General features: G+C 39.4%; 1 protein-coding gene and 1 non-coding gene across 2 annotated transcripts in view; both read right to left on the bottom strand.

Moving 5' to 3' along the window:
• Window positions 1-20,311, bottom strand: part of LOC106958439 (oxysterol-binding protein 1-like) — a 25,090-nt gene extending 4,779 nt beyond the window's left edge. The window contains exons 1-12 of the mRNA XM_015050338.1: window positions 19,979-20,311; window positions 17,857-18,033; window positions 16,805-17,013; window positions 15,220-15,388; window positions 14,928-15,039; window positions 13,740-13,923; window positions 13,433-13,550; window positions 12,753-12,810; window positions 12,467-12,631; window positions 10,029-10,274; window positions 9,489-9,609; window positions 9,102-9,205 (exon numbers count right to left, since the gene is read on the bottom strand). Of these exons, the coding sequence (XP_014905824.1) occupies window positions 9,102-9,205; window positions 9,489-9,609; window positions 10,029-10,274; window positions 12,467-12,631; window positions 12,753-12,810; window positions 13,433-13,550; window positions 13,740-13,923; window positions 14,928-15,039; window positions 15,220-15,388; window positions 16,805-17,013; window positions 17,857-17,993 (1,623 nt within the window). The 5' untranslated portion in view covers window positions 17,994-18,033; window positions 19,979-20,311. The remainder of the gene's footprint in view (window positions 1-9,101; window positions 9,206-9,488; window positions 9,610-10,028; window positions 10,275-12,466; window positions 12,632-12,752; window positions 12,811-13,432; window positions 13,551-13,739; window positions 13,924-14,927; window positions 15,040-15,219; window positions 15,389-16,804; window positions 17,014-17,856; window positions 18,034-19,978) is intronic.
• A 732-nt stretch (window positions 20,312-21,043) lies between these two features.
• On the bottom strand, window positions 21,044-21,131 carry trnar-ucu (transfer RNA arginine (anticodon UCU)). Its single transcript is given in 2 exon segments — window positions 21,044-21,079; window positions 21,095-21,131. It is a non-coding gene; the product is annotated as a tRNA-Arg (tRNA).
• Between the last annotated feature and the right edge of the window lie 849 nt (window positions 21,132-21,980).

Consider the following 21,980-nt stretch of genomic DNA (forward strand, 5'->3'; position numbering starts at 1 on the left):
AAAAATCCCCGGCGGCCCCCCCTGCTTTCCCATGGCCCCTCCCCGGGTAAGAATTTTTTTTTTTTTTTTTTTTTTAGGAAAATAAAATTAAAAAAAAATCGCCTTTTTTTAAGCCGGACTGCAAGTGTTTCTGTTGCTCCGAGAGTTTCACCATCAGAGCAGATTTATTCCTAAAAGATATGTTTATAGAATAAATGTTTATAGTTTATGCATTTAAAGCCGGACCAATCACATCGCTGGCCTCTGCACGTTGCCTAATCGCGCTTTCAGAGGTGTTTTGAGGAGCGGTGAGAATGATGTGTGAAGAAAACATTATGCGGCGTTTACATCTCAACACGCTGCCCAGCGTTTGGCCGGTGTGTTAGTGGTTAACGACCCTGTGCTAATCATTCATCGTGCAGGTTTAACCCGGTGAGGAGCTTTCACGCTCTCCCCGCAGTCACGCATCACGCTGATTTTATATTATTTTTTTATTATCATTACTAGTATTTTTCCAGTTACACTAAGCACCAAACCATATCAAATGTTTGCCCACTTAGTCAGACAGAGTTAATGTGAACGGCCACCGGAGATCTGAAAAACTCGTCCAGAAACTCGACCAACCAAAATAATTTCTGTCTCCTTGTTAAAAACTAAACAGACACGAAATGAAAGAGCAACTAAAGTCACATTAGCAGCATTGAATTAAATCTCCCATTTGTTGCGCATCTCTGCGCAGTGCAGCGGGTTTAACTCATCATGCAGGTCCGGTCCAAGGGTGTATGAGGCCTGGAGCAGAATGTGACGTAGGGGCCCCTTTTGTTGCTAAAAACATCAGCACATCTAACAGCTTCTGTGTTAGATTTAGTGAAATGTAGGACAGGGAGAGTAGTTTAACTGGCAAACCTAAAAAGCAATAAATTATAACGCCAGTTTACTAATTTGTATTTGTGAACAAACGGAGCTGAAACTCAAAGATTAAACTCACAGCATCAGATTTTAGCTGTGGTAACAAACCAATCTGACTAAGAATATTGTTCTTTGAGCTTCTACAAAGTAAACTTGCCAGCTCCTTAAAATCTTACCTTAATCCATCCATCCATTTTCTTTACACCCTTGTCCCTTAGTGGGGTCGGGAGGTGCTGGTGCCTATCTCCAGCCAACGTTCCGGGGGAGAGGAGGGGTACATCCTGGACAGGTCGCCAGTCTGTCGCAGGGCAACACAGAGACAAACAACCACACACACACACTCACACCTAGGGACAATTTAGACAGACCAATTAACCTGACAGTCATGTTTTTGGACTGTGGGAGGAAACCGGAGTAAAATCTTACATATAAATGTTAAATAATCTAAAGTCTTTTAATTTATATATGCTAAAAACCATTATGTCAACTTTAGCAGCAATGATAATCTCAAACAAATGCTACATTTATCTGTGGTCTATGTTAAAATATTAGCATTTATGGGGCCCCTTGCTCTGGGGTGCCTGATGGAGCCACTGACTTAATTTGGATTTAACAGAAGTGAACATAATTGATATTTATTTTAATTGTATTTTTTGCTTAGGTTTTTAAGACTAGTTGTGGGTTTATATAGCAGTTCACTGACGATGTTTTCCCATAACACCCAGTTATATTTTTACTTTTGTCTACTTAACATCTTGTAATACAAAAACACAGTGGATCACCAGTGGACCGCCTCGGTGGCCTGACCAGTGCTTAGCAAGTTTTCTGGGGGGGAAACCTGGATAGCTATCTGCATCATATTATGAAGAGCTAAAAAAAATCAACTGTTAATATGCATTAACACAACATTTGTTTTTCTGCAACTGTATAAAAAGCCAGATAAATTGATTGGCATTCTTAGTAAAGATGAGTAAAAATAAGCTAAATAAATGTATCTTTTAAATAAGAAGCATAACTGTCCTATGTTAGGGGTACAATATGTAAAAAATAGCATTTCTATGAATCATTAACTCCACTTGTAAAATGTTAAAGATGCCCTTGCTGAAGCACTGAACGTAAATGGAGTTGAAACTCGACACCGAGTTCATCTACAAAGAGAAACTAAGTCGCTATCAATCAACACTTCAAACACTGCAGGGAAAAATTAACAAAAGCACCGACGCTGCATGTCAATTGTTGCAGGGCCTGCAATGGATTTGTCAACTTCTTGATAGAGAAAATTGAAAAAAATTAGACGGTCATTCTGCACATCAACAGCACCGATACGACGCACAAACATAATAAATGTAGAGAAAACAGCTAAACTTCACCAATTCAATCATGAAAACTTTGAAGAAATTATAAATCAACTAAGATCCTCCTCCTGCTAGCTTGATATCGTGCCCATAACTTGCCTTGAGAAGGTTCTGCCTGTGCTTGCATCTGATCCGAGTCAAATGTGAAACTCATTCCTCTAGTCAGGTGCTTCCGTCAGGCTTTATCAACAGCAGCTGCCAAACCACCAACACTAAAACAATCTTGAAAAGTCACTACTGCAGAATTATAGGCCAGTTTTTATTCTCTGGAACAAACTTTCAAGAAAACAGCAAAAAACATTCAAAACACTGAGTTCCTTTAAATCCAGGCTAAAACCCCACCTGCTTAGAGCTGCCTTTGATTAGTAACTGGAATACTGATCAATATATTTGATGATTGTGCTTGATGATGGCTTTTGACAAAATATAATGCTTATACTGTGATAATTGGTTACTGTATTATATTCTTATCGTGTTTCTATCACTGCCCTGCTGCTGAAATGTGCTGTACAAATAAACCTGGCTTACTCAACCGTGGCTTCCTGTTTCACCTGGGAGTGAATATGACATACCATAAAGGTCCGATTCTCTTACTCACTCAGGCATGGGAAACAAGAGAGATGCCATTTAAATCAGAGACTCGGTAATGATTATAATTAGTCAAAAATTGTCTTACTTAGTTACTCCCCTACATTTGAGAGCAATTAAAGAACGATCTCTGAAAAGTGTTAAACACCTGGAACAGTCAAAAGTCTCGGAGGCTTACTGGTTGAGAACTACAGCAAAGAGCAACATCTAGTGGTCAGAGGTCTTAACAGCAGCCATTACAGCCAATCTACTTGTCTTGTTTGAGTGACAAGACGAATATTTCTCAATCATAACCATGTGGTTTCTTAAACGCTGTACTTTAGTTATATGAAACCAACACCTCCATCACACCATCAGGCTTTTGTTTCAATAGAGTAACAAGACATGATAAAAAAAAAAGGTTTTAAAATAATCTCATTGTTCTGCAGTGTCTGTATTTTGATCACCGATTTGTTTTTTGGGCCATGTCAAAAATTTTCACCGCAGCTCAAAGTTTCGATGCGACCCTGATTAAGCAGATCTGAATTAGGGGAACGGATCATTACCCAGACACCCTGAGGAGGCAATTCAGCCATTAGCCTCAGGTCTGCTGGAGCTGAGAGGCATCATGGCCTCATTTATCGTCTGGTTAAACTGGCAAATAATTATCACTTGATAATTTCTAGATGTCAAGTTGACCCATTAATATGAAAAAGAAAAGCTAAAAATTATGACACACCGAACCTTGGATACCACATCAATCATCTCAGAATTTTTAGAACAATAGCTCATCAAAGCAGTGACAGAACTTGATCTTCCAGAAATTCCTTTTCATCTGCTCAGGCTGAGTAACGCGTTTTAGTTTTGTTTTTAAAATTCCCCATGGCAATATTAGAAACAGTGTGTGAGCAGCTAAATATTGAGATTTTCTTGTAGAAAAAAAAATAAGAAAAGAAAAGCACTTCACAATGAGCTTGGAAGAATAGGGAAAAGCGCCTCATGGCCACTGCTTAGTAGAAAGAAAGATCTATCATGCTGTGGGCCAGTTTGTCTGCTAAAGGCCTTGGGGAACCTTGTGAAACAGCGCAGCATGTTAAAATGTCAGGAATACCAAAATGGTAAAAGTCACGAGATGTGAAGAGTAATGATCACCCTGGGGCCCAATTGTGTCTTAATTACAGATTTTACGGTCTACAAGTTACTCCAGATTTTAAGTCGCATCAGTCAAAAAATGCGTCACGAGGAGTAGAAAAACATATACAAGTTGAACTGGAGTGAGTCGCATTTACTTAGGAATTGTCAAATGTTAGGCTGATCTTTTGTATGTTAATGATTTGATCTGGTGACACGCTGTGATCAGTTACCTACTTTTCAACAAACTCACGGAAACTGTCGACTCACTAAACCTAGATAGTCAGAAACAACTCTGTTCTGCTGGTGAAGTGCACAGCAAAGTGGAGACGCATGTAATGTAAATCCGGGATGACAGCTAGGCGGTTGAAGCGACAAACACAAAGATCATCCGCCAGCAATGTCATTTACATTCATTTCCCTGGCAACCACCTGGCACAACGTTCAAGGACCCATAAGGAGACTCATTCCTCCAGCTCTGGCGGACTCGCTTTCAGCCATTTCAGTATGAATTAAAATTTAACCCAACAGACAATAAGTGCGTAATTAAAAGAAAAAAAAACCCATATGAGTCATACCTGATTAAAAGTCCCAGAACTAGCAAAACTATACAAAAAAGTGTGATTTGTATTGCATATAATACTGTATGACTACCCGTCCTTTTCTTCTTTTGAAAGAAAAACGGAAGGTAATAAGTCAAGATATAATGTTAGGTAAAGGTTCTTCAGCCTAGAAATGTTTCCTAATGACTAATCAAAAACTGGTCCTGCAATAACGTGGCAATGATTCAACTTATCAGGTCACTGGGTACAAGTTCATCTTATTTAATGTCCAGGTTTTCTTTGTTTTATTTGCACCGGCACCGATCACTCTCACCTGATCAATCCACAGCTTTCCAACAATGATGTTGTGCACTGTGGTGGTAACCTTCTTCCATGTGTAGTGATTGTTGCTCTTCTCAAAGATGGCATGTATAGTGCCTGTGGGAGAAAACGCACACAACACAAAGAAAAACTGAATGTGCTAAAACAACAACTGGGTGATTGATAATACCTTGGAAAAACAAAACAAACAAAAAAAAACGGGCGTGTCAGAAACATTTTCCTAGCTATTATCAGCCTGCATAAAAAAACATTTTGTCCATTTGTTTGTGAAGGGTTTCTATGCTTTATTAACGCTGCAAAAATGCAGCGACTGAAACACACCCTGTGCTAACAAACACAAAAACTCCAGTCACGTGTTTGACTCGCATATCATTGCTTACCTAAAGGCATGATTGACAGATATTTGCCTCTGAACTTGCTTGCAACAGTAATCTCCTGCCTCAGAGTCCAGCCTCGGTCAGAGATTGCATGGTGTGCCGCCGCAGGAGGGTGGTGACTCACCTATGAAAAGAAAAAAATAAATAAATACATGCAACAAAAAAAATTTGCTGTGGGGCAATCGTCGGTGCCTGCTGTCTAACCCTGCTGGGATAAACCTACATCCAGTTCTTAAAAGAAATTCCTCTTAGGAAGATAATGACAACCACAAAACTGCACTAAAGAAACTCCCATGTGTACAAGTAAATATAAATCCAAACATTCATTTTCAATAAGATTAAAGGATTTGCACCTCCACTATTCTACTGCCTAAATGCAAATACACGAGCTCCGTCAGAGGTACCTCCCAATAACCCTTGCAGAGATCTATGGTTGTTAGATATCTGGCCTTCCCAATCCGCTCAACCATGTCATCGATGCGGGGGGCTGGATATGAATCAAATTGTGTTATTCCATTCAAATACCTGAAATCAATGCAGAACCGTAGGCTGCCGTCCTTCTTTGGCACCAAGACCACTGGGTGGCACCATTCACTTCTTGATGGTTCAATGATTCCGAGTGACAGCATCAGATCAACTTCCTCTTTCAGTGAAACCAACAGACGCTCAGGTATTCTGTAACTCAGTCTTCTCACAGAAGCTCCATCTTTTAATACAATGTCATGTTGGACAAGGTCCGTTTTACCAGGATTTCCCTGAAACATGTTTGGGGTGCACAGATTTCTCACCTGAGCCTGCTTTTCTTCCGAGAGGTGGTCCAGATCCAGCGATTGAGGTGAGGGCTTTGGCAGGTACTGGTTATCCTCCTCCTCTTCCTCTGTCACATCCTGAATAAGAAAAACATCTGCCTTTGGCTTCTCTACCCATTCTTTAAGCAGGTTGACATGGAGCACTCGGGTGGAACGGGGCTGATCTGGAATGGCAATCTTGTAGGTTGTTGGCCCCAGTTTGCTCTGGATTTCATACGGACCTTGCCATTTTGCCAACAGTTTACTCTCAGCACTAGGAAGAAGCACCAGCACTTTCTGACCAGGGCTGAAAGACCTCTGGCGAGCTGACTGGTCATACCAGTTTTTCTGATGTTTCTGTGCTTCTTCCTTATGAGCTTGGGCCAATGCCATCATCTTTTCCAGTCGTTCCCGCATCTGGACAACATAAGAGATAACATTTACAGCTTGAGATCTTTCCTTGTCACCCTCCCATGTCTCTCTTAACAGAGATAAGGGACCCCGGACTTCATAGCCATACAGCAATTCAAAGGGCAGTGTTGTGGTCAAGACCACCTAACCCGAGACCAAGACAAGACCAAGACCAGAGTGTATCAAGACCAAGACAAGACCAAGACTTTTAGGGTCCGAGACCAAGTCAAGACCAAGACCGAGGGAAGTTGAGACCGAGTCAAGACCAAGACCAGCGTCCCGCGCTACATGATACGATAAAATGTGACATATGATCAAAATTACTTCTCAAATTGATCTGAAAGATCCATATTCACATAAAAACACCTAGATATTAAATACTTAATAAATTTAACCAATATTAAAACAGGCGCAGTGCTACGATCAGCGGTGGTCTCGTCCCATCCCTAAAAAGATAACGCCCTGGGTGTTTGTCCATGTTGCTCATGTCAGAAACCACCACTGTCTGCACCATTAAACATAGCAATTGAGGCAATGCCCTGACGGTAAATAACACTCAACCATGAACACTGACCAAGGAGCAACAAGCAAGAAGTAACCAATCACAAGACGCTCACCGTGACTGTTCTCACCCTCTCTCCCACCACATGAAACCAGATAGTCTGACACCATGGCAGNATTCTCTTACTCACTCAGGCATGGGAAACAAGAGAGATGCCATTTAAATCAGAGACTCGGTAATGATTATTCTTATTATTATTATTATTATTATTATTATAATTAGTCAAAAATTGGCTTACTTAGTTACATCATCTACATTTGAGAGCAATTAAAGAACGATCTCTGAAAAGTGTTAAACACCTGGAACAGTCAAAAGTCTCGGAGGCTTACTGGTTGAGAACTACAGCAAAGAGCAACATCTAGTGGTCAGAGGTCTTAACAGCAGCCATTACAGCCAATCTACTTGTCTTGTTTGAGTGACAAGACGAATATTTCTCAATCATAACCATGTGGTTTCTTAAACGCTGTACTTTAGTTATATGAAACCAACACCTCCATCACACCATCAGGCTTTTGTTTCAATAGAGTAACAAGACATGATAAAAAAAAAGGTTTTAAAATAATCTCATTGTTCTGCAGTGTCTGTATTTTGATCACCGATTTGTTTTTTGGGCCATGTGAAAAATTTCCACCGCAGCTCAAAGTTTCGATGCGACCCTGATTAAGCAGATCTGAATTAGGGGAACGGATCATTACCCAGACACCCTGAGGAGGCAATTCAGCCATTAGCCTCAGGTCTGCTGGAGCTGAGAGGCATCATGGCCTCGTTTATCGTCTGATTAAACTGGCAAATAATTATCACTTGATAATTTCTAGATGTCAAGTTGACCCATTAATATGAAAAAGAAAAGCTAAAAATTATGACACACCGAACCTTGGATACCACATCAATCATCTCAGAATTTTTAGAACAATAGCTCATCAAAGCAGTGACAGAACTTGATCTTCCAGAAATTCCTTTTCATCTGCTCAGGCTGAGTAACGCGTTTTAGTTTTGTTTTTAAAATTCCCCATGGCAATATTAGAAACAGTGTGTGAGCAGCTAAATATTGAGATTTTCTTGTAGAAAAAAAAATAAGAAAAGAAAAGCACTTCACAATGAGCTTGGAAGAATAGGGAAAAGCGCCTCATGGCCACTGCTTAGTAAAATGAAAGATCTATCATGCTGTGGGCCTGTTTGTCTGCTAAAGGCCTTGGGGAACCTTGTGAAACAGCGCAGCATGTTAAAATGTCAGGAATACCAAAATGGTAAAAGTCACGAGATGTCAAGAGTAATGATCACCCTGGGGCCCAATTGTGTCTTAATTACAGATTTTACGGTCTACAAGTTACTCCAGATTTTAAGTCGCATCAGTCAAAAAATGCGTCACGAGGAGTAGAAAAACATATACAAGTTGAACTGGAGTGAGTCGCATTTACTTAGGGATTGTCAAATGTTAGGCTGATCTTTTGTATGTTAATGATTTGATCTGGTGACACGCTGTGATCAGTTACCTACTTTTCAACAAACTCACGGAAACTGTCGACTCACTAAACCTAGATAGTCAGAAACAACTCTGTTCTGCTGGTGAAGTGCACAGCAAAGTGGAGACGCATGTAATGTAAATCCGGGATGACAGCTAGGCGGTTGAAGCGACAAACACAAAGATCATCCGCCAGCAATGTCATTTACATTCATTTCCCTGGCAACCACCTGGCACAACGTTCAAGGACCCATAAGGAGACTCATTCCTCCAGCTCTGGCGGACTCGCTTTCAGCCATTTCAGTCTGAATTAAAATTTAACCCAACAGACAATAAGTGCGTAATTAAAAGAAAAAAAAAAAAACATATGAGTCATACCTGATTAAAAGTCCCAGAACTAGCAAAACTATACAAAAAAGTGTGATTTGTATTGCATATAATACTGTATGACTACCCGTCCTTTTCTTCTTTTGAAAGAAAAACGGAAGGTAATAAGTCAAGATATAATGTTAGGTAAAGGTTCTTCAGCCTAGAAATGTTTCCTAATGACTAATCAAAAACTGGTCCTGCAATAACGTGGCAATGATTCAACTTATCAGGTCACTGGGTACAAGTTCATCTTATTTAATGTCCAGGTTTTCTTTGTTTTATTTGCACCGGCACCGATCACTCTCACCTGATCAATCCACAGCTTTCCAACAATGATGTTGTGCACTGTGGTGGTAACCTTCTTCCATGTGTAGTGATTGTTGCTCTTCTCAAAGATGGCATGTATAGTGCCTGTGGGAGAAAACGCACACAACACAAAGAAAAACTGAATGTGCTAGAACAACAACTGGATGATTGATAATACCTTGGAAAAACAAAACAAACAAAAAAAAACGGGCGTGTCAGAAACATTTTCCTAGCTATTATCAGCCTGCATAAAAAACATTGTGTCCATTTGTTTGTGAAGGGTTTCTATGCTTTATTAATGCTGCAAAAATGCAGCGACTGAAACACACCCTGTGCTAACAAACACAAAAACTCCAGGCACGTGTTTGACTCGCATATCATCGCTTACCTAAAGGCATGATTGACAGATATTTGCCTCTGAACTTGCTTGCAACAGTAATCTCCTGCCTCAGAGTCCAGCCTCGGTCAGAGATTGCATGGTGTGCCGCCGCAGGAGGGTGGTGACTCACCTATGAAAAGAAAAAAATAAATAAATACATGCAACAAAAAAAATTTGCTGTGGGGCAATCGTCGGTGCCTGCTGCCTAACCCTGCTGGGATAAACCTACATCCAGTTCTTAAAAGAAATTCCTCTTAGGAAGATAATGACAACCACAAAACTGCACTAAAGAAACTCCCATGTGTACAAGTAAATATAAATCCAAACATTCATCTTCAATAAGATTAAAGGATTTGCACCTCCACTATTCTACTGCCTAAATGCAAATACACGAGCTTTAATCCTTAATTCTGTGCCAATCTGAAGAACATTTATCTTCCAGTCACGATATAAAGTTTCATTTACCGGACTATTTCATCTCCTCTCTCTTCCGTCTGTCATTATTTCCCCTGAATCAAATCCCTTCTTTCCTTCTGTGCTGTTCAGTACCTGCTCACAGAGCGAGCGGTAGCCGCTCTCTCTCCGGCGGTCCAGCTCGTACGTTTCCCCCAGCAGCGGGTTGAAGGGCTTCCCCGTGCGGTACACCGTCGTGGAGTAGGCGGATACGCAGAAGGCCGCAACGTAGCACATCTGCTCCAGGGAGCTGTGGCACTTGGCCGCCTTGTCCAGCAGCTCGTGATACTCGAGGTCCTCCGACAGCCGCTGCAGCATGGAGATCGGCTCGTTGAAGTTCACCTAGAAAGGAGGAACTTTTGCGCTTAGAGTCGTTTTAGGTGGGAAAAAAAAAAAAAAAACAGGAAATTTGATGCAATTAAAATGTTTGTTCTTTTAATTAATTCAATTTATTAAAAAGTGAAACCTTTGATTTTATGTAGATGTGATGAACAGAATGATGTAACTTCAAGTACAATAATGTCTATGACAAAAAAAAAAAGAGATTTTTAAATCCAGAAATGTTACATGATGGGATTAAGGAGAAGGGCGCTGATTTTAAAGTACTCCAAGAGATAAAGATGGTAAACCACAAATAATCATCACAAAAGAGCCTCTCATAGGTTAATTAAAAGTTTAGTGGATGGAAAAAGTGTGGTGGACAAAGAAGCAAGAGCAACAGGGAGGATTGTAAAGCCAAGCTGAGCTAACAAATTGAGGAAGATTCTCGACGCTAAATAAAAGAGCTTCACATTTTGAATTCAATCACTGATTATCAACACCGATCTTAATTCAGTCTGACGAGGCTCCAACCTGGATTTAATGTCCCTCTCAGTACAATTATTGCAACTCTTAACCTCTTTTTAAGAATATTAAAGTCCAGATTTGTGCTTAGTGTGTTTAGTCCATTCCATTCAGTCGCACAGTCACATGTCAATGTTACTCATTATGGAGTCAACAGGAAATAAAGAGCCATGTCACATGTATAAACCCAGGACAATATAACGTAAAGACGGCCGGCGTTTCGACGTCAAGCAGCGACTGGGAAAAATCTTTGCGTGCGAGTCAGGCCCAGCACCGACGCAGTGGGCAAGTTGACTTCCTCTGAATAAGCATAGCTCAATAACCTATTCTGCAGCAGATCAGTCAGCGGAACGTCGCTGCACCAGTTTGGCAGAAATGGGGAGGATCTGTGGACGGCTAAACTGGAATTTAACAAGTCAACTGTTGCCAAGACATGCAAGACGCCGGGCGGCGACTTTTGATCTGATTCGCTGAAATGTGTTATTTTAACAATACAAATGAAAGAACTAAAAGGTCACATTGCTGGTGGAATAAAGCGTCAGGGCGTTCTGTTTACGCCTACAGAAAGTTGTTTTGTAGCTCTAGCGTGTGTTTATGGATTAAATGAATATATATTAAGTTTATTCACTTCAGTTGTTTTTCTGTAAACTGTTGAGTATTTCTTTCTCCTGATAAAAAAAACAACTTTAAAACATAATATACTTGAACCAGTAGAAAATCAAAACAACGGGAAAAAAACTAACAAATCAACAAATAACAAAACTGAACAAAACAAAGCTTAAGTATAAACAAAGACAATTATAGATTTAAGTGACAACTTAATTATTTGGGGGGAAAAAATAACACAGTGCATATTAGAAGAATAAATAATGATAACCTTTGCTCTTCTTCTTCATTTAAACAGGAAATGTCCTAAGCAACTCAAGTCAGGGCTGGGTGATTATTTAATTTGATCAATTAATCAAATTTACTGTTTTTGAAGATAATTTGAAGATTTGATAGAAAAAAGAAAAAGAAAAATCAAGATTTTTTTCCACCAACTGCACTCCATATAACCCGCTCAAGAACTGCCATCTTATTTGACATGCATGTTTTGAAGCTCCTATTTATTTCGACTTTGAATTCACGTCAACTCACAGAAGGAATGACTGAAACATAAGCAAGTTTCAGATGTTTTCCATCATTTGTTTTTTTTCCCCCTCCAAGGAAAAACAGGAAGTAATAAAAATACATGTTTAAAATTGGAAATGAAATCTGACATAAAACAATTGGGAGATGTTATTTTTAAGAAATTTTTCCCCAGCTCTACTTTATGTTAATACTCAATAGCTAGATTATATTTCTTCACTTTTTAATTTTTTGTTAAATGAGGCTTAATGATTTCAGAAAGTCAGATTTAAATGATAAAGTGCAGATTATGCAAAATAAACGAACATCCTTTGAAAGGAGCGGCTCCAAATCCTTGATATGGGTATCAATTTATGATGCCAACAATTAAACGAAACCGACTTCCTCCTCTCTGTTTATACAGGAACCAACAGCACTACCAGGTGGTTTCCCTCTTTGCACTTCACAAGGAAAATGTTGCGACCGAGTATCACCTTTGTGGTTTTTCCTTTTAACTCTTAACAGCTGATTGAAGCCGTGCCAGAAACAGAAGTTCAGCTCCGACAGTTGCCGTGGTTACTCACAGGCATGGGGATCTTGGACAGATCTTTGCCGATGCAGTTCTTCATGATGCTCCAGAGGTTCAGAGAGTAGTTGGGCTTGTCGGGGATGCGTGTTCGCCTCTTTTTCAGCGGCACCAGGTCCTGAGAGGGCGACTCCTGGTTCATCGCGAGCGGCTCCTCGTTGAGCTAAAATATGCCAAATTAAAAGGTTTGAATATCTGTGTTGATGTCTCTGATCCGATTTGACTTTACATGGTGGCACAACGACACTAATCCAGGTGCATAAAGGAGCTGAAGTAGGACCTACCGACTGATCGTCTGCACACAAATCGGTGTTCAACCCGCTCGCGTTACTGCTTGAACGTCTGAAACGAAAGAGAGATTCTTTCAGCACAGTTTCTGACTACTTTACCACAGTAAGCCGTAAATAAAAACCACAATAAGTTAAATGGATTCTAAAGTAACAAACATTTTTCCTTTTATGCCAAATAGGGGAAAAAAAAAATAAATAGACTCAAACTATTAAACAACAACTTTCCTTAAGGTTTAACATTATTTTAATTGATGTCAGAAAAAATGTTTTGCCTTGTTTTAATGCAGCAACTAGAGAAACACTGATGCCCCACCCCAACATGTTGCTGGCAGAAAGAAGGCTGGTGAACTTTTTTCCTACTAATAAGATAAATACCATCACTAAGTTTTTTTATAATCAGTCTACCTATAATAGTTAATGTGTCCTTATATTTTAGCAAAAGTAAGAAACATTTGCTTTTCTGTTATTTAAATGCTGTCAGCCATTTTGTCATAAACATTTGTATGAATGCAGCAGCGCTTTATTTTTGCTTAGTCCGTCATACCATGAAATCTCATCTTCCCTGTCATACGGCAATTATGTTAACAAGCAGGAAAAACACAAAGAAGCCAGTATGCAAATGAGTAAATATGTGAAATGAATATATCGGCTCTTAAAGAGACAGTGACACTGACTTGTGGAACTGTGGGTCTGCAGGTACGGTTATAAACTCGGGGGCGTCCTCCATGGCATCAAAAAACTCGTTATCATCGTCCTCGTCGCTCGCCTCACCTTTTCCCGGCCCAGCACCACCTGAGAAGCAACAACAACAGGCTCGTTTCTGCTTTCACTTCACAAGTAAAGCCTGGTGGCCCGCCAGGCTTATAATACACTGTGGGGAAACCCTGCTCTGGCTTAAAAAAAAAAAAAAAAAACAAGTTCAAGAGGCTATGAGATGATTAGCAAGTTAGAGAAAAGCTCCGGTTCACATTAGAGCTTTACCTTTATTGTCCACGATGGCGTGAGCCTGCGCGGCCCCTCTGAACGCTCGCTCCAGGTGGTTGTGCTGCTTGGCCAGTTGCTCTAAGGCCTCCTCCAGCCGCACTCGCTGCTCTCGCTCAGCTTGCAAGGCTTTCTGCCACCGCTTGCTGTGAGTCTGGGCCAGGGCCAGGAAGTCCCTGCAGGCCTGCAGCCGCCAAGAACATGGACATACCAGGAGGGTTTTAATGTAAAAAAAAGAAAAAAAAAAGAAGAAGCAGAGATGAGGAGAAGTTCAGCAATAAGTAGGATCACTTTTGATCAAAACCAGGGCTGCAACTAACAATAATTCTAATGATTATTCTGACGATTAATCAGATAAAAGTGTGTACATTTTTCAATTAACCACTTAAGCCTTTTTAATATAATACTGGAAATGCATTAAAAAAAAACAAATACAAATGAATTCCTTTTCAAGGAGGAAATTGAAAATTTTACTGTCGATAATGTAACAACGTAGCATGTCTTTGGTACGGGTGATCATTTGTAGCAAAAGATGCATCTACAGATAAAAATCTACTTCTAACAACACGTGAAGAGCTCAGTCCTTTCTGACTCACTTAACAATGCAGTGTGGGACTAATCTGTTGACTTTTTTTTTATTAACTGATTAATAATTGGATAGCAAAAGGTGCTTTTTTAAAATTTTTTATTTTTTTTTATTTTACATAACTTGAACCAGTGAAAACGAAAACTGTCACTCCAGGACTTCAGGATAGAACATATTTAAAGACAAAGTCTTTTTTTCTTTAATCTTAAATGCAAAATGTTTATATTTTTAAACAGTTTTGGTTCCATTACTTCTCTTATTATGTTGTTCTTTCATCAAATCTTATTTTTTCAAAGTCCATGTACTCCGGGTAACGATTTAATGATTGCTAAATTAGTTGACGATCGTTTCAATAATCAATTCACCCCAATTAATTCGATTGATCATTTCAGTCTTTGTGAAACCCAAAGCAATTGTAAGAAAAACCAAGTTTGTATATAAAATGCAGTGACAATGTCTGTTGCGCAACTCAAAGATGGACATTGTAAATCTCTGCTGTCAGGTAATTGTTATTGCTATGACTCACTTTCACTGCCAGTTTCTATTTACAATAGAAACTGGCAGTGAATAGAAACAAACAGAACAAAGGAGGTGACACTTACGTTAATCATAGCGTTAGAGGTTATCCGGAACAGCGTGGCTCTTTCCGTCACCTGACGAATCTTATCCCCGGCCTCTCCGGTCAGCCGTAAACTGTCCAGCTCAGATAAAGACCTGAAATACGACGAGGTCAAGAAAGATTTGCGAAATCCTGTATTTTATTTGACATTTAAGGCTGTGGAATGCTGCTCAGTCAGGAGTAGAACCGGACAAACAAGCCAGACGGTCTGTGAGAGAGAGAGAGAGAGAGAGAGAGAGAGTTTCCTCCGGTGCGATGAGCTGCGTTAGACTGACCTCTGCAGGGCAGAGCCGTGCTTGGAGATCAGATCGTTGCAGGTGCTGAGATCCTCCACCTTACTGCCCAGCGTTCGGAGAGTGGACTGGACCTCCGAGTTCTGAGAGCCCCCACCCTGACCTCCGCCCCCGGGCAGGGACGACGGGGAGAAGTCGTCGCCGGAGTCATCTGTTCACAATTAGAGCAAGAGGAACAAATACTAGATGAAAATGTGTTAAGAATGTAGCTATATAAGGGCAACTTTAAAGGAAAAGAAACTGAATATCTTTACTTGGGTGAAGTTCAGTGGTTGTTCAATGATTGTTATAAAGACAAAGTTTGAGAATTTACAAGAAAAATGTTTTTTGTTTGTGAGGGTCACCAAGGAGAGCTATAACCCCTGGAAGACATTTATTAAAGGGTAAAAGCTCGTCACAGATCACAGTCTCAACAGTTTTAAAGTTATTTTAATAACTAGCACAAATAAACGCACTTTTTGTTCGACTTGAAGGGACCTGGTCGATCTGTTATGACTACTCTTAAACTCATATTTATATCTTTAAAGTGATGAGGTACAGATTTTCTGTTTGACGTCATTTAAATATCGTAAGGGGGGGATCTTCACTTGGAATAATAACTATATTTATCATATTTATCATATGACTTTTAATTTTTACACGTTATTGCAACAGGATTCATAACATTTTGATATTATTTTTTATGCTTAGCCACAAACTTCAACGTATTTTGCAGTAATTTTATGTGAAAGACACACATGGTAATGGATAATTGTAAAGTGTAGAGAAATTGATTCATGATCTTTAACATTTATCACATTAAAAAAAATCTAATATGTTGTGTATTCAGTCCTCTTTACTGATGCTCCTAAACATTCGTGCCCAAACGGAAAAAAAGAGAACCCAAGTAATTTATCATTTCTTTGACGTAGAAAAAAATTACTTGTAAAGAGCTGAACTTTCTGACATAGAAACGGTGCAATCGACAAGACGTACGCATGAAGTTAAGTCACTCTAAAAGGGCAGCCGTGTGTGTAAACGCATCACCATTTACTGTGCGGTTATTTGTTTTAAAGCTGTCATAAAAGCCGCATGTACTTTTGAAACGCGGTTCTACAAAATATATATTTGGCTCAAACTTTCAGATTCATCAGACCATCCCATATTCTCTCACCGGGCCACGATGCCTCGTTTTCTGCCTCACAACACAAGACGCTAAGAAGTGCTGGTGTGAGCCTCAGTTAAACTCTGAGGAACCTGCATCACTTCAAAAGACTGAAAGAGTTTGTTGTTGTATCGAATGCGTTTGCTATTGAGAGCCACTATTAACATGGTAACACCAGGAGGATTCACCAGATTAAGAGTTTAAAATCGGCTGAATTGCCAAAGCCGTCTATCCCTCGCACTAAATCCAGACGATCTGATCTGGGAACACACAGACGGGCCGATGTAAACTGCTTAATTAATATTAAAACTTGTCATATTTGCAAGATGAAAGTCGCCCTCGTATCATGAGGGCGACTTGATATGATTTTCACCACATCAAATATTTTTTTCTGGCCTGGATAAAAATGCATTTTTGACCTACCTGACTCGGCTTGCATGCGGGCGGCCTTGGCTTTGGCCAGCTCCAGCGCAGTGATCCACCGCTGGCGCTCCACCTCGGAGCTGGCCTTCAGGTGATACGTCTGAGCCCCGCCGTTAGAGATGACGAAGTTGCAGGCGTCGTCTACGGAGATGACCGCTGTGGCCAAGTTGATTGTGCCCCGACACGTGTGACCCATCTCAGCCTGGGTCCTAATGATTTAAGAAAAAAAAAACAAAACAAAAAAAAACAACATAAATCCTAATTTGGATTTTAGACAAAAAAAATGCAACAACTATCATTTCAAACTCTAAGTCTGATATGATCAGACCTCAATTCAGATTTATGAGCTGTAATTGTTAGATATTAGAGGAGACGTTAAATCAGAACGGTAAATATGACAGAAAAAAAAAAAAATAGGTGAATCAGTGAGGATGTAATAAGTAAGAAATTAGGCTATATTGACACAGCAGGTCTTGATGCTCGATTCCAATTTTTGCTGAAATCTGATTTTCTGTTTTTACTCGGTTGTTCTGAATGATGTGACCACAGTCAGACTCGCGTTAACAAACGAGCCACACAGCGCATGCACAGAAGAACGTAGGCGCCACTCAGCGGTGCATCGTTTTGCAGAAGTAATAATGGATGTCGACATCTGTGGATCAATTTTTAAAGTTATGCAGCAACGGGAGCCGACGGTATTGTCACAAAATCGTAAAACATGAAGGAAGCTTTAAAAAAAAAAAAAAAAGGAAGCATAACTAATAACAACGACCTTTTATAGAGCATTGACTGCAACTGTTTGAATGCGCAGTTGGACCAGAAGTGGCAGGATTGTTAAGTGATGACTTCTTTCACAAGTTCATCGTTTTGGTTTTCAGCTTTACCACATCTGGCTTCTTCTGCTGCAGAATTATGGAAGCGGCCCACATTGAGCTTTTCGGAGGATGAAAATATTGGAAAAGGTCGGACACGGGTTTCATCTGCCCGCTGTGTGAACGTGGCCTAAGATGGCCGATGTTTTTCCTGACATGCTTTCTGCAAGGAAGCCTCACCTGTAGTATGACAGCAGGCCGTTGCTCAGAACGAACCACCTTCGCTGATAACCCTTGATGTAGTTTGTCCACTTGAAGACCCATCCTTTGTACGTGTCGCCGGCCGGGGTGGGAGTAGGGCTCTTCGGTTCTGACATCACACCCCCCCCGAAATCAGGTTTCAGATTTAAAATAGACCTTGAAAAGGAAGATGTCCAAAAAGTTAAAAAAATAAATAAATAAAAACAAAATAAATTACCATCCTAAGATTCAAAATTTTCAACAGCAGTAACAGCAGCCAAGACGAGCGATTTGCTCTTAAAGAACATTTTCTTTCTCTGGAAGATTAACATGGTTTAACAGCCATTATAGGTCTGTATGGGAGTAAGTTACGTGCTGACTGGGACTTTTTTTTTCTTTTTCCCCCTCTTAGTAGTAGTCACATTTTGTCATCCACATAGTGCAGATGTGTGCATGTTTCACTTCTCTGTTTTTGGGATCAGGACAGACGGGTCAACAACCTCTCCATGCGAGCAAAATTAAAGTAACTCATTTTTTAGAATCTACTTTTCAAAAATGTTGGCACAGCTCAATTCATCTCCTAGCCATCCTGCTTGTGTCACAGCTCTCTATAGATGTTTCTGATCAAATATGCACCTTCTTTGACAGCTGATGATTTAAAGGAAATAAAAATATCTACGTACATGATGTCTCTTAGAGTCATTTTATCTAGATCAAAGGTCCTAACTTCTCATATTTCATAGAGGTCGGCTGGTCCACAAAACCACCAGGGCCCAAAATAAATGTCAAAATATGTTGTAACATAAATACAAACATGTGGAGCACATTACACATTTTCCAACTGCCAAAAAAAAAAAAAAAAAAAAGACAATTTGTCTTGTACAGGGTGCACGCTGAAATTGTTTTTAGGTGGGTTTTATTCTTAACGCACTGTAACAGTGCATATTTGAAAGAGGTTGGTGATTATCAATGATGCTGAAATAATAATAATAATAATAATAATAATAAAGAAGCTTTAATTCACTAGAAATATTTTGTAGTTTATCCAAACAACAGAAAAGACTTATTTTGCCATCAAAAGAAAATGACCACAAAATATCTTATCTGTGCATTTCTGAATATACTCCTCAATATTAAAGCAAACACAAGAAAACAATATTTTTATTATCATTTAAATGCATAAATAATCAAAACACTTAACCAGAACAATAAATGCATATGCAATGTTTAAGTGCATGAGTGTAGTGGGTTTGTTTGAGTGACGAACTGAAACAGAGTTTTGATTGGAATTGCAAATAGTGCATCCAAAATGCAAATTTCTCTTAAGTAAAATTTGTCTAATTGGTTTTAATACATGACATTCAACAGGGAGGTGGATATTTTCATTCCAGGTGGCAGTTTATGAATGCACTTTCCTTATTTATCAAACATGCCATCAACTTGTTGTTGAGAAAACGTTCTACTTTTGTTATAAACCATTTTAGCTCTTATTCCAGTCTTGATTACAAACTAAAATATCTTTGTTTTTCTTTTCTGTTCCTGGTTGCTTTCGTTGATCTTTGAATGTAGTATCACAGGTCAAAGGTCAACTAATGAATCAATACACGTTCACGTTTGACCATTCTTACTCAAAAATGTAGTACTGAATTCAAGAGCACTTACTAATTAGCAAAAAAATAAATAAAAAATCTAGCTTATAAATTAAATGAAGCCTGCCATTGATTTGTTTTGAATTATATAAATGATCTACGGCTCATTGTGCGATTTTAAAACTGAATATTGCTAAATTTTAAGTCAAAATATAACAAATGCTAAGCTGGTGAAGGTCCATCGCCAACGAAAAGAAGTAAATGAACAGTGACACCACACTTTCGATGAAGTTGTTCAAGCAGAAACGAGCCTGACCTGCAGGAGCTAGCCTGTCCTGACAGAAGATAAAAACTTTAAAATCTGCGCCGATGTCCGCTCACAGCTAACAAGAGCTAAAGTCGGGAAACAACCTGACATCTTTGATCATGGTTCACCTGCTGACATTTAAACAATGCAGGCGAAATACAACGCAGGATATTAATTTGCTCAAAGAGTAGCTAGCTCTGAAATTCGCTGGCGGCTGAATGTTTACCTTGACGTGTCCAAAATGCCAGATGAGGAAACCAGACAGGCAGTGAAGTCACTGCTAGCTCTGACGCCCCATACGCTGCCAGGCTAGCCGAGCTAACTCAGGCTAATACGACTCGGCTAAAGCTGGAAATAATTCAGCGGACGTTGACGACGACAACGGTGTCACTTTCAGTAAATTGGCCTATGAAATGTAATCGTTGTCCTTCAGTAGCACTGTTTATAATGTTCACCGTACTACTGCGTACGATGATAATAATCTAAAGCTAGCTGGCTACATCTAACTAGCCTAACATTAGCTTGTAGGAGACAGCTGGTGCAACTTCATTGAAGCCCGTGTGGAAACGCTGCTACTTTCCCTCAAATTATCTCAATCACACAAGTTAATTTATGTAGGTAACTGACGTTTTTATAATGCATTATGATAATACATGTTACATTAAGCCACATATATGAGGTCCCGTTAAAGTTTGAGTTTCTTTTCGGATTCTGTCACAAATACATTTTCAGCTTATTTCAAATTTTGTTTCACAAAACTCCCCAACTACTGAGCGGTAGCATTGGTTTAATCATTTCTTACGGAGTGGCAAACAAACAAAGTAACCCTAGTCATAAAAACATTGGTCATCACGAATGTTCCTGTGGCAAACGATATTTTCGTAAATTAGGAAGAAAATATTAATGAATAAATGGCTAGATCTCATCTCTAATTAAATTCAGATGAATTTTTATTTGTGAACAATTTGTATAAAACTTAATTTCCATACCTTTTGGATCTAAACCCTTATATGACAAAATACCTAAGCGACTGCTCGTAGACATTTATGGGAGTGATAAAACCATATTACTTTGTGACCGCAGTGGCAACGAGGCAAAGAGAATATCATCGGTTCCCCACAAAGGAACGAATAGACGCATAGTCGGTACGACCATTTAATTTCGTACTAAACCTTTTCTTTAATCTTTTTTTTTTGTTTTTTTTGTAGTGTTACCAAAACTTATGCATTTGAATACACCGCTAAAAGAACTTAATTAAAAGTAATGGGTACTTTTCTGTCTCGCCAAAAAGCGACTCCGGTGGGACTCGAACCCACAACCTTTGAATCACTTCGCCTTTGCCTAGAAGTCCAATGCGCTATCCATTGCGCCACGGAGCCACCTGTTGATACAGACGAGCACTGCTAAATTTGAACGAAACTCAATAATTTCTCTGGAACAGTTTGTGATTCTGCAGAAAAAGTAGCTCCTGCTGTGTGTAACCTCCAAAAGAATGTCGGTGAGAACATCGCCTTCTGAATACAGCTCTGTATGGTGGTAAAGTAATCCCACATGTATCGCCAAAATAATACACAGGGTGGCGCTGAAGCTCCACATAAACGAGTCATAATAATAACATGTAGTCCACGTCCACGGTGGTAAAATAAAATGTGACTTTGCATTTCCTTTTTTTCTAATTGACAACTGTTTTTTTTTCCGAAAAACTTTGTTTTCATTCACATGTGTGACAGCAAAACCTTTTCGATTTTCATCAATTTTTTCCCCAACGTTTGCGCGTCTAGACAGCGTTTTACGGCCGCGTTTTACCTCCGTGATGCATTCAAGTCATGTGCTATGCTGGATTATCAATATTGACTAAAGAAAGTAATAAAGTGTCATCAACATTTTTATTCAACATATGACATGAATGATTGCGCTGTATTATATAATTGACCCAGAAAAAAGACGAAAAAAAAAGGTCAGCATGATAAACTTTTTTATGTTAAATTTAATTCTACGGTCCCCCTCTCCCCCACCTTTTTTTTCTATTTCTTTATCACTGCTAAGGATCAGGATACTGTCTTTAATAAGTTTGAACTGACCTGAATTTTTTTTCATAGTAATATTAAAAAGATGTATTAGTTTTGTATTACTTTTTTAATAGATCACGTAGTTTACGACTTAACTTGAATGCACTGTGAAGTCACAGCGCGGCCGTAGTTCCCAGTGTAGACGCGCGGCCTGAGGGG

Source organism: Poecilia latipinna, unplaced genomic scaffold (genome assembly GCF_001443285.1).
Source record: "Poecilia latipinna isolate Pla-1442-1.1 unplaced genomic scaffold, P_latipinna-1.0 Scaffold986, whole genome shotgun sequence".
NCBI lineage: Eukaryota > Metazoa > Chordata > Actinopteri > Cyprinodontiformes > Poeciliidae > Poecilia > Poecilia latipinna.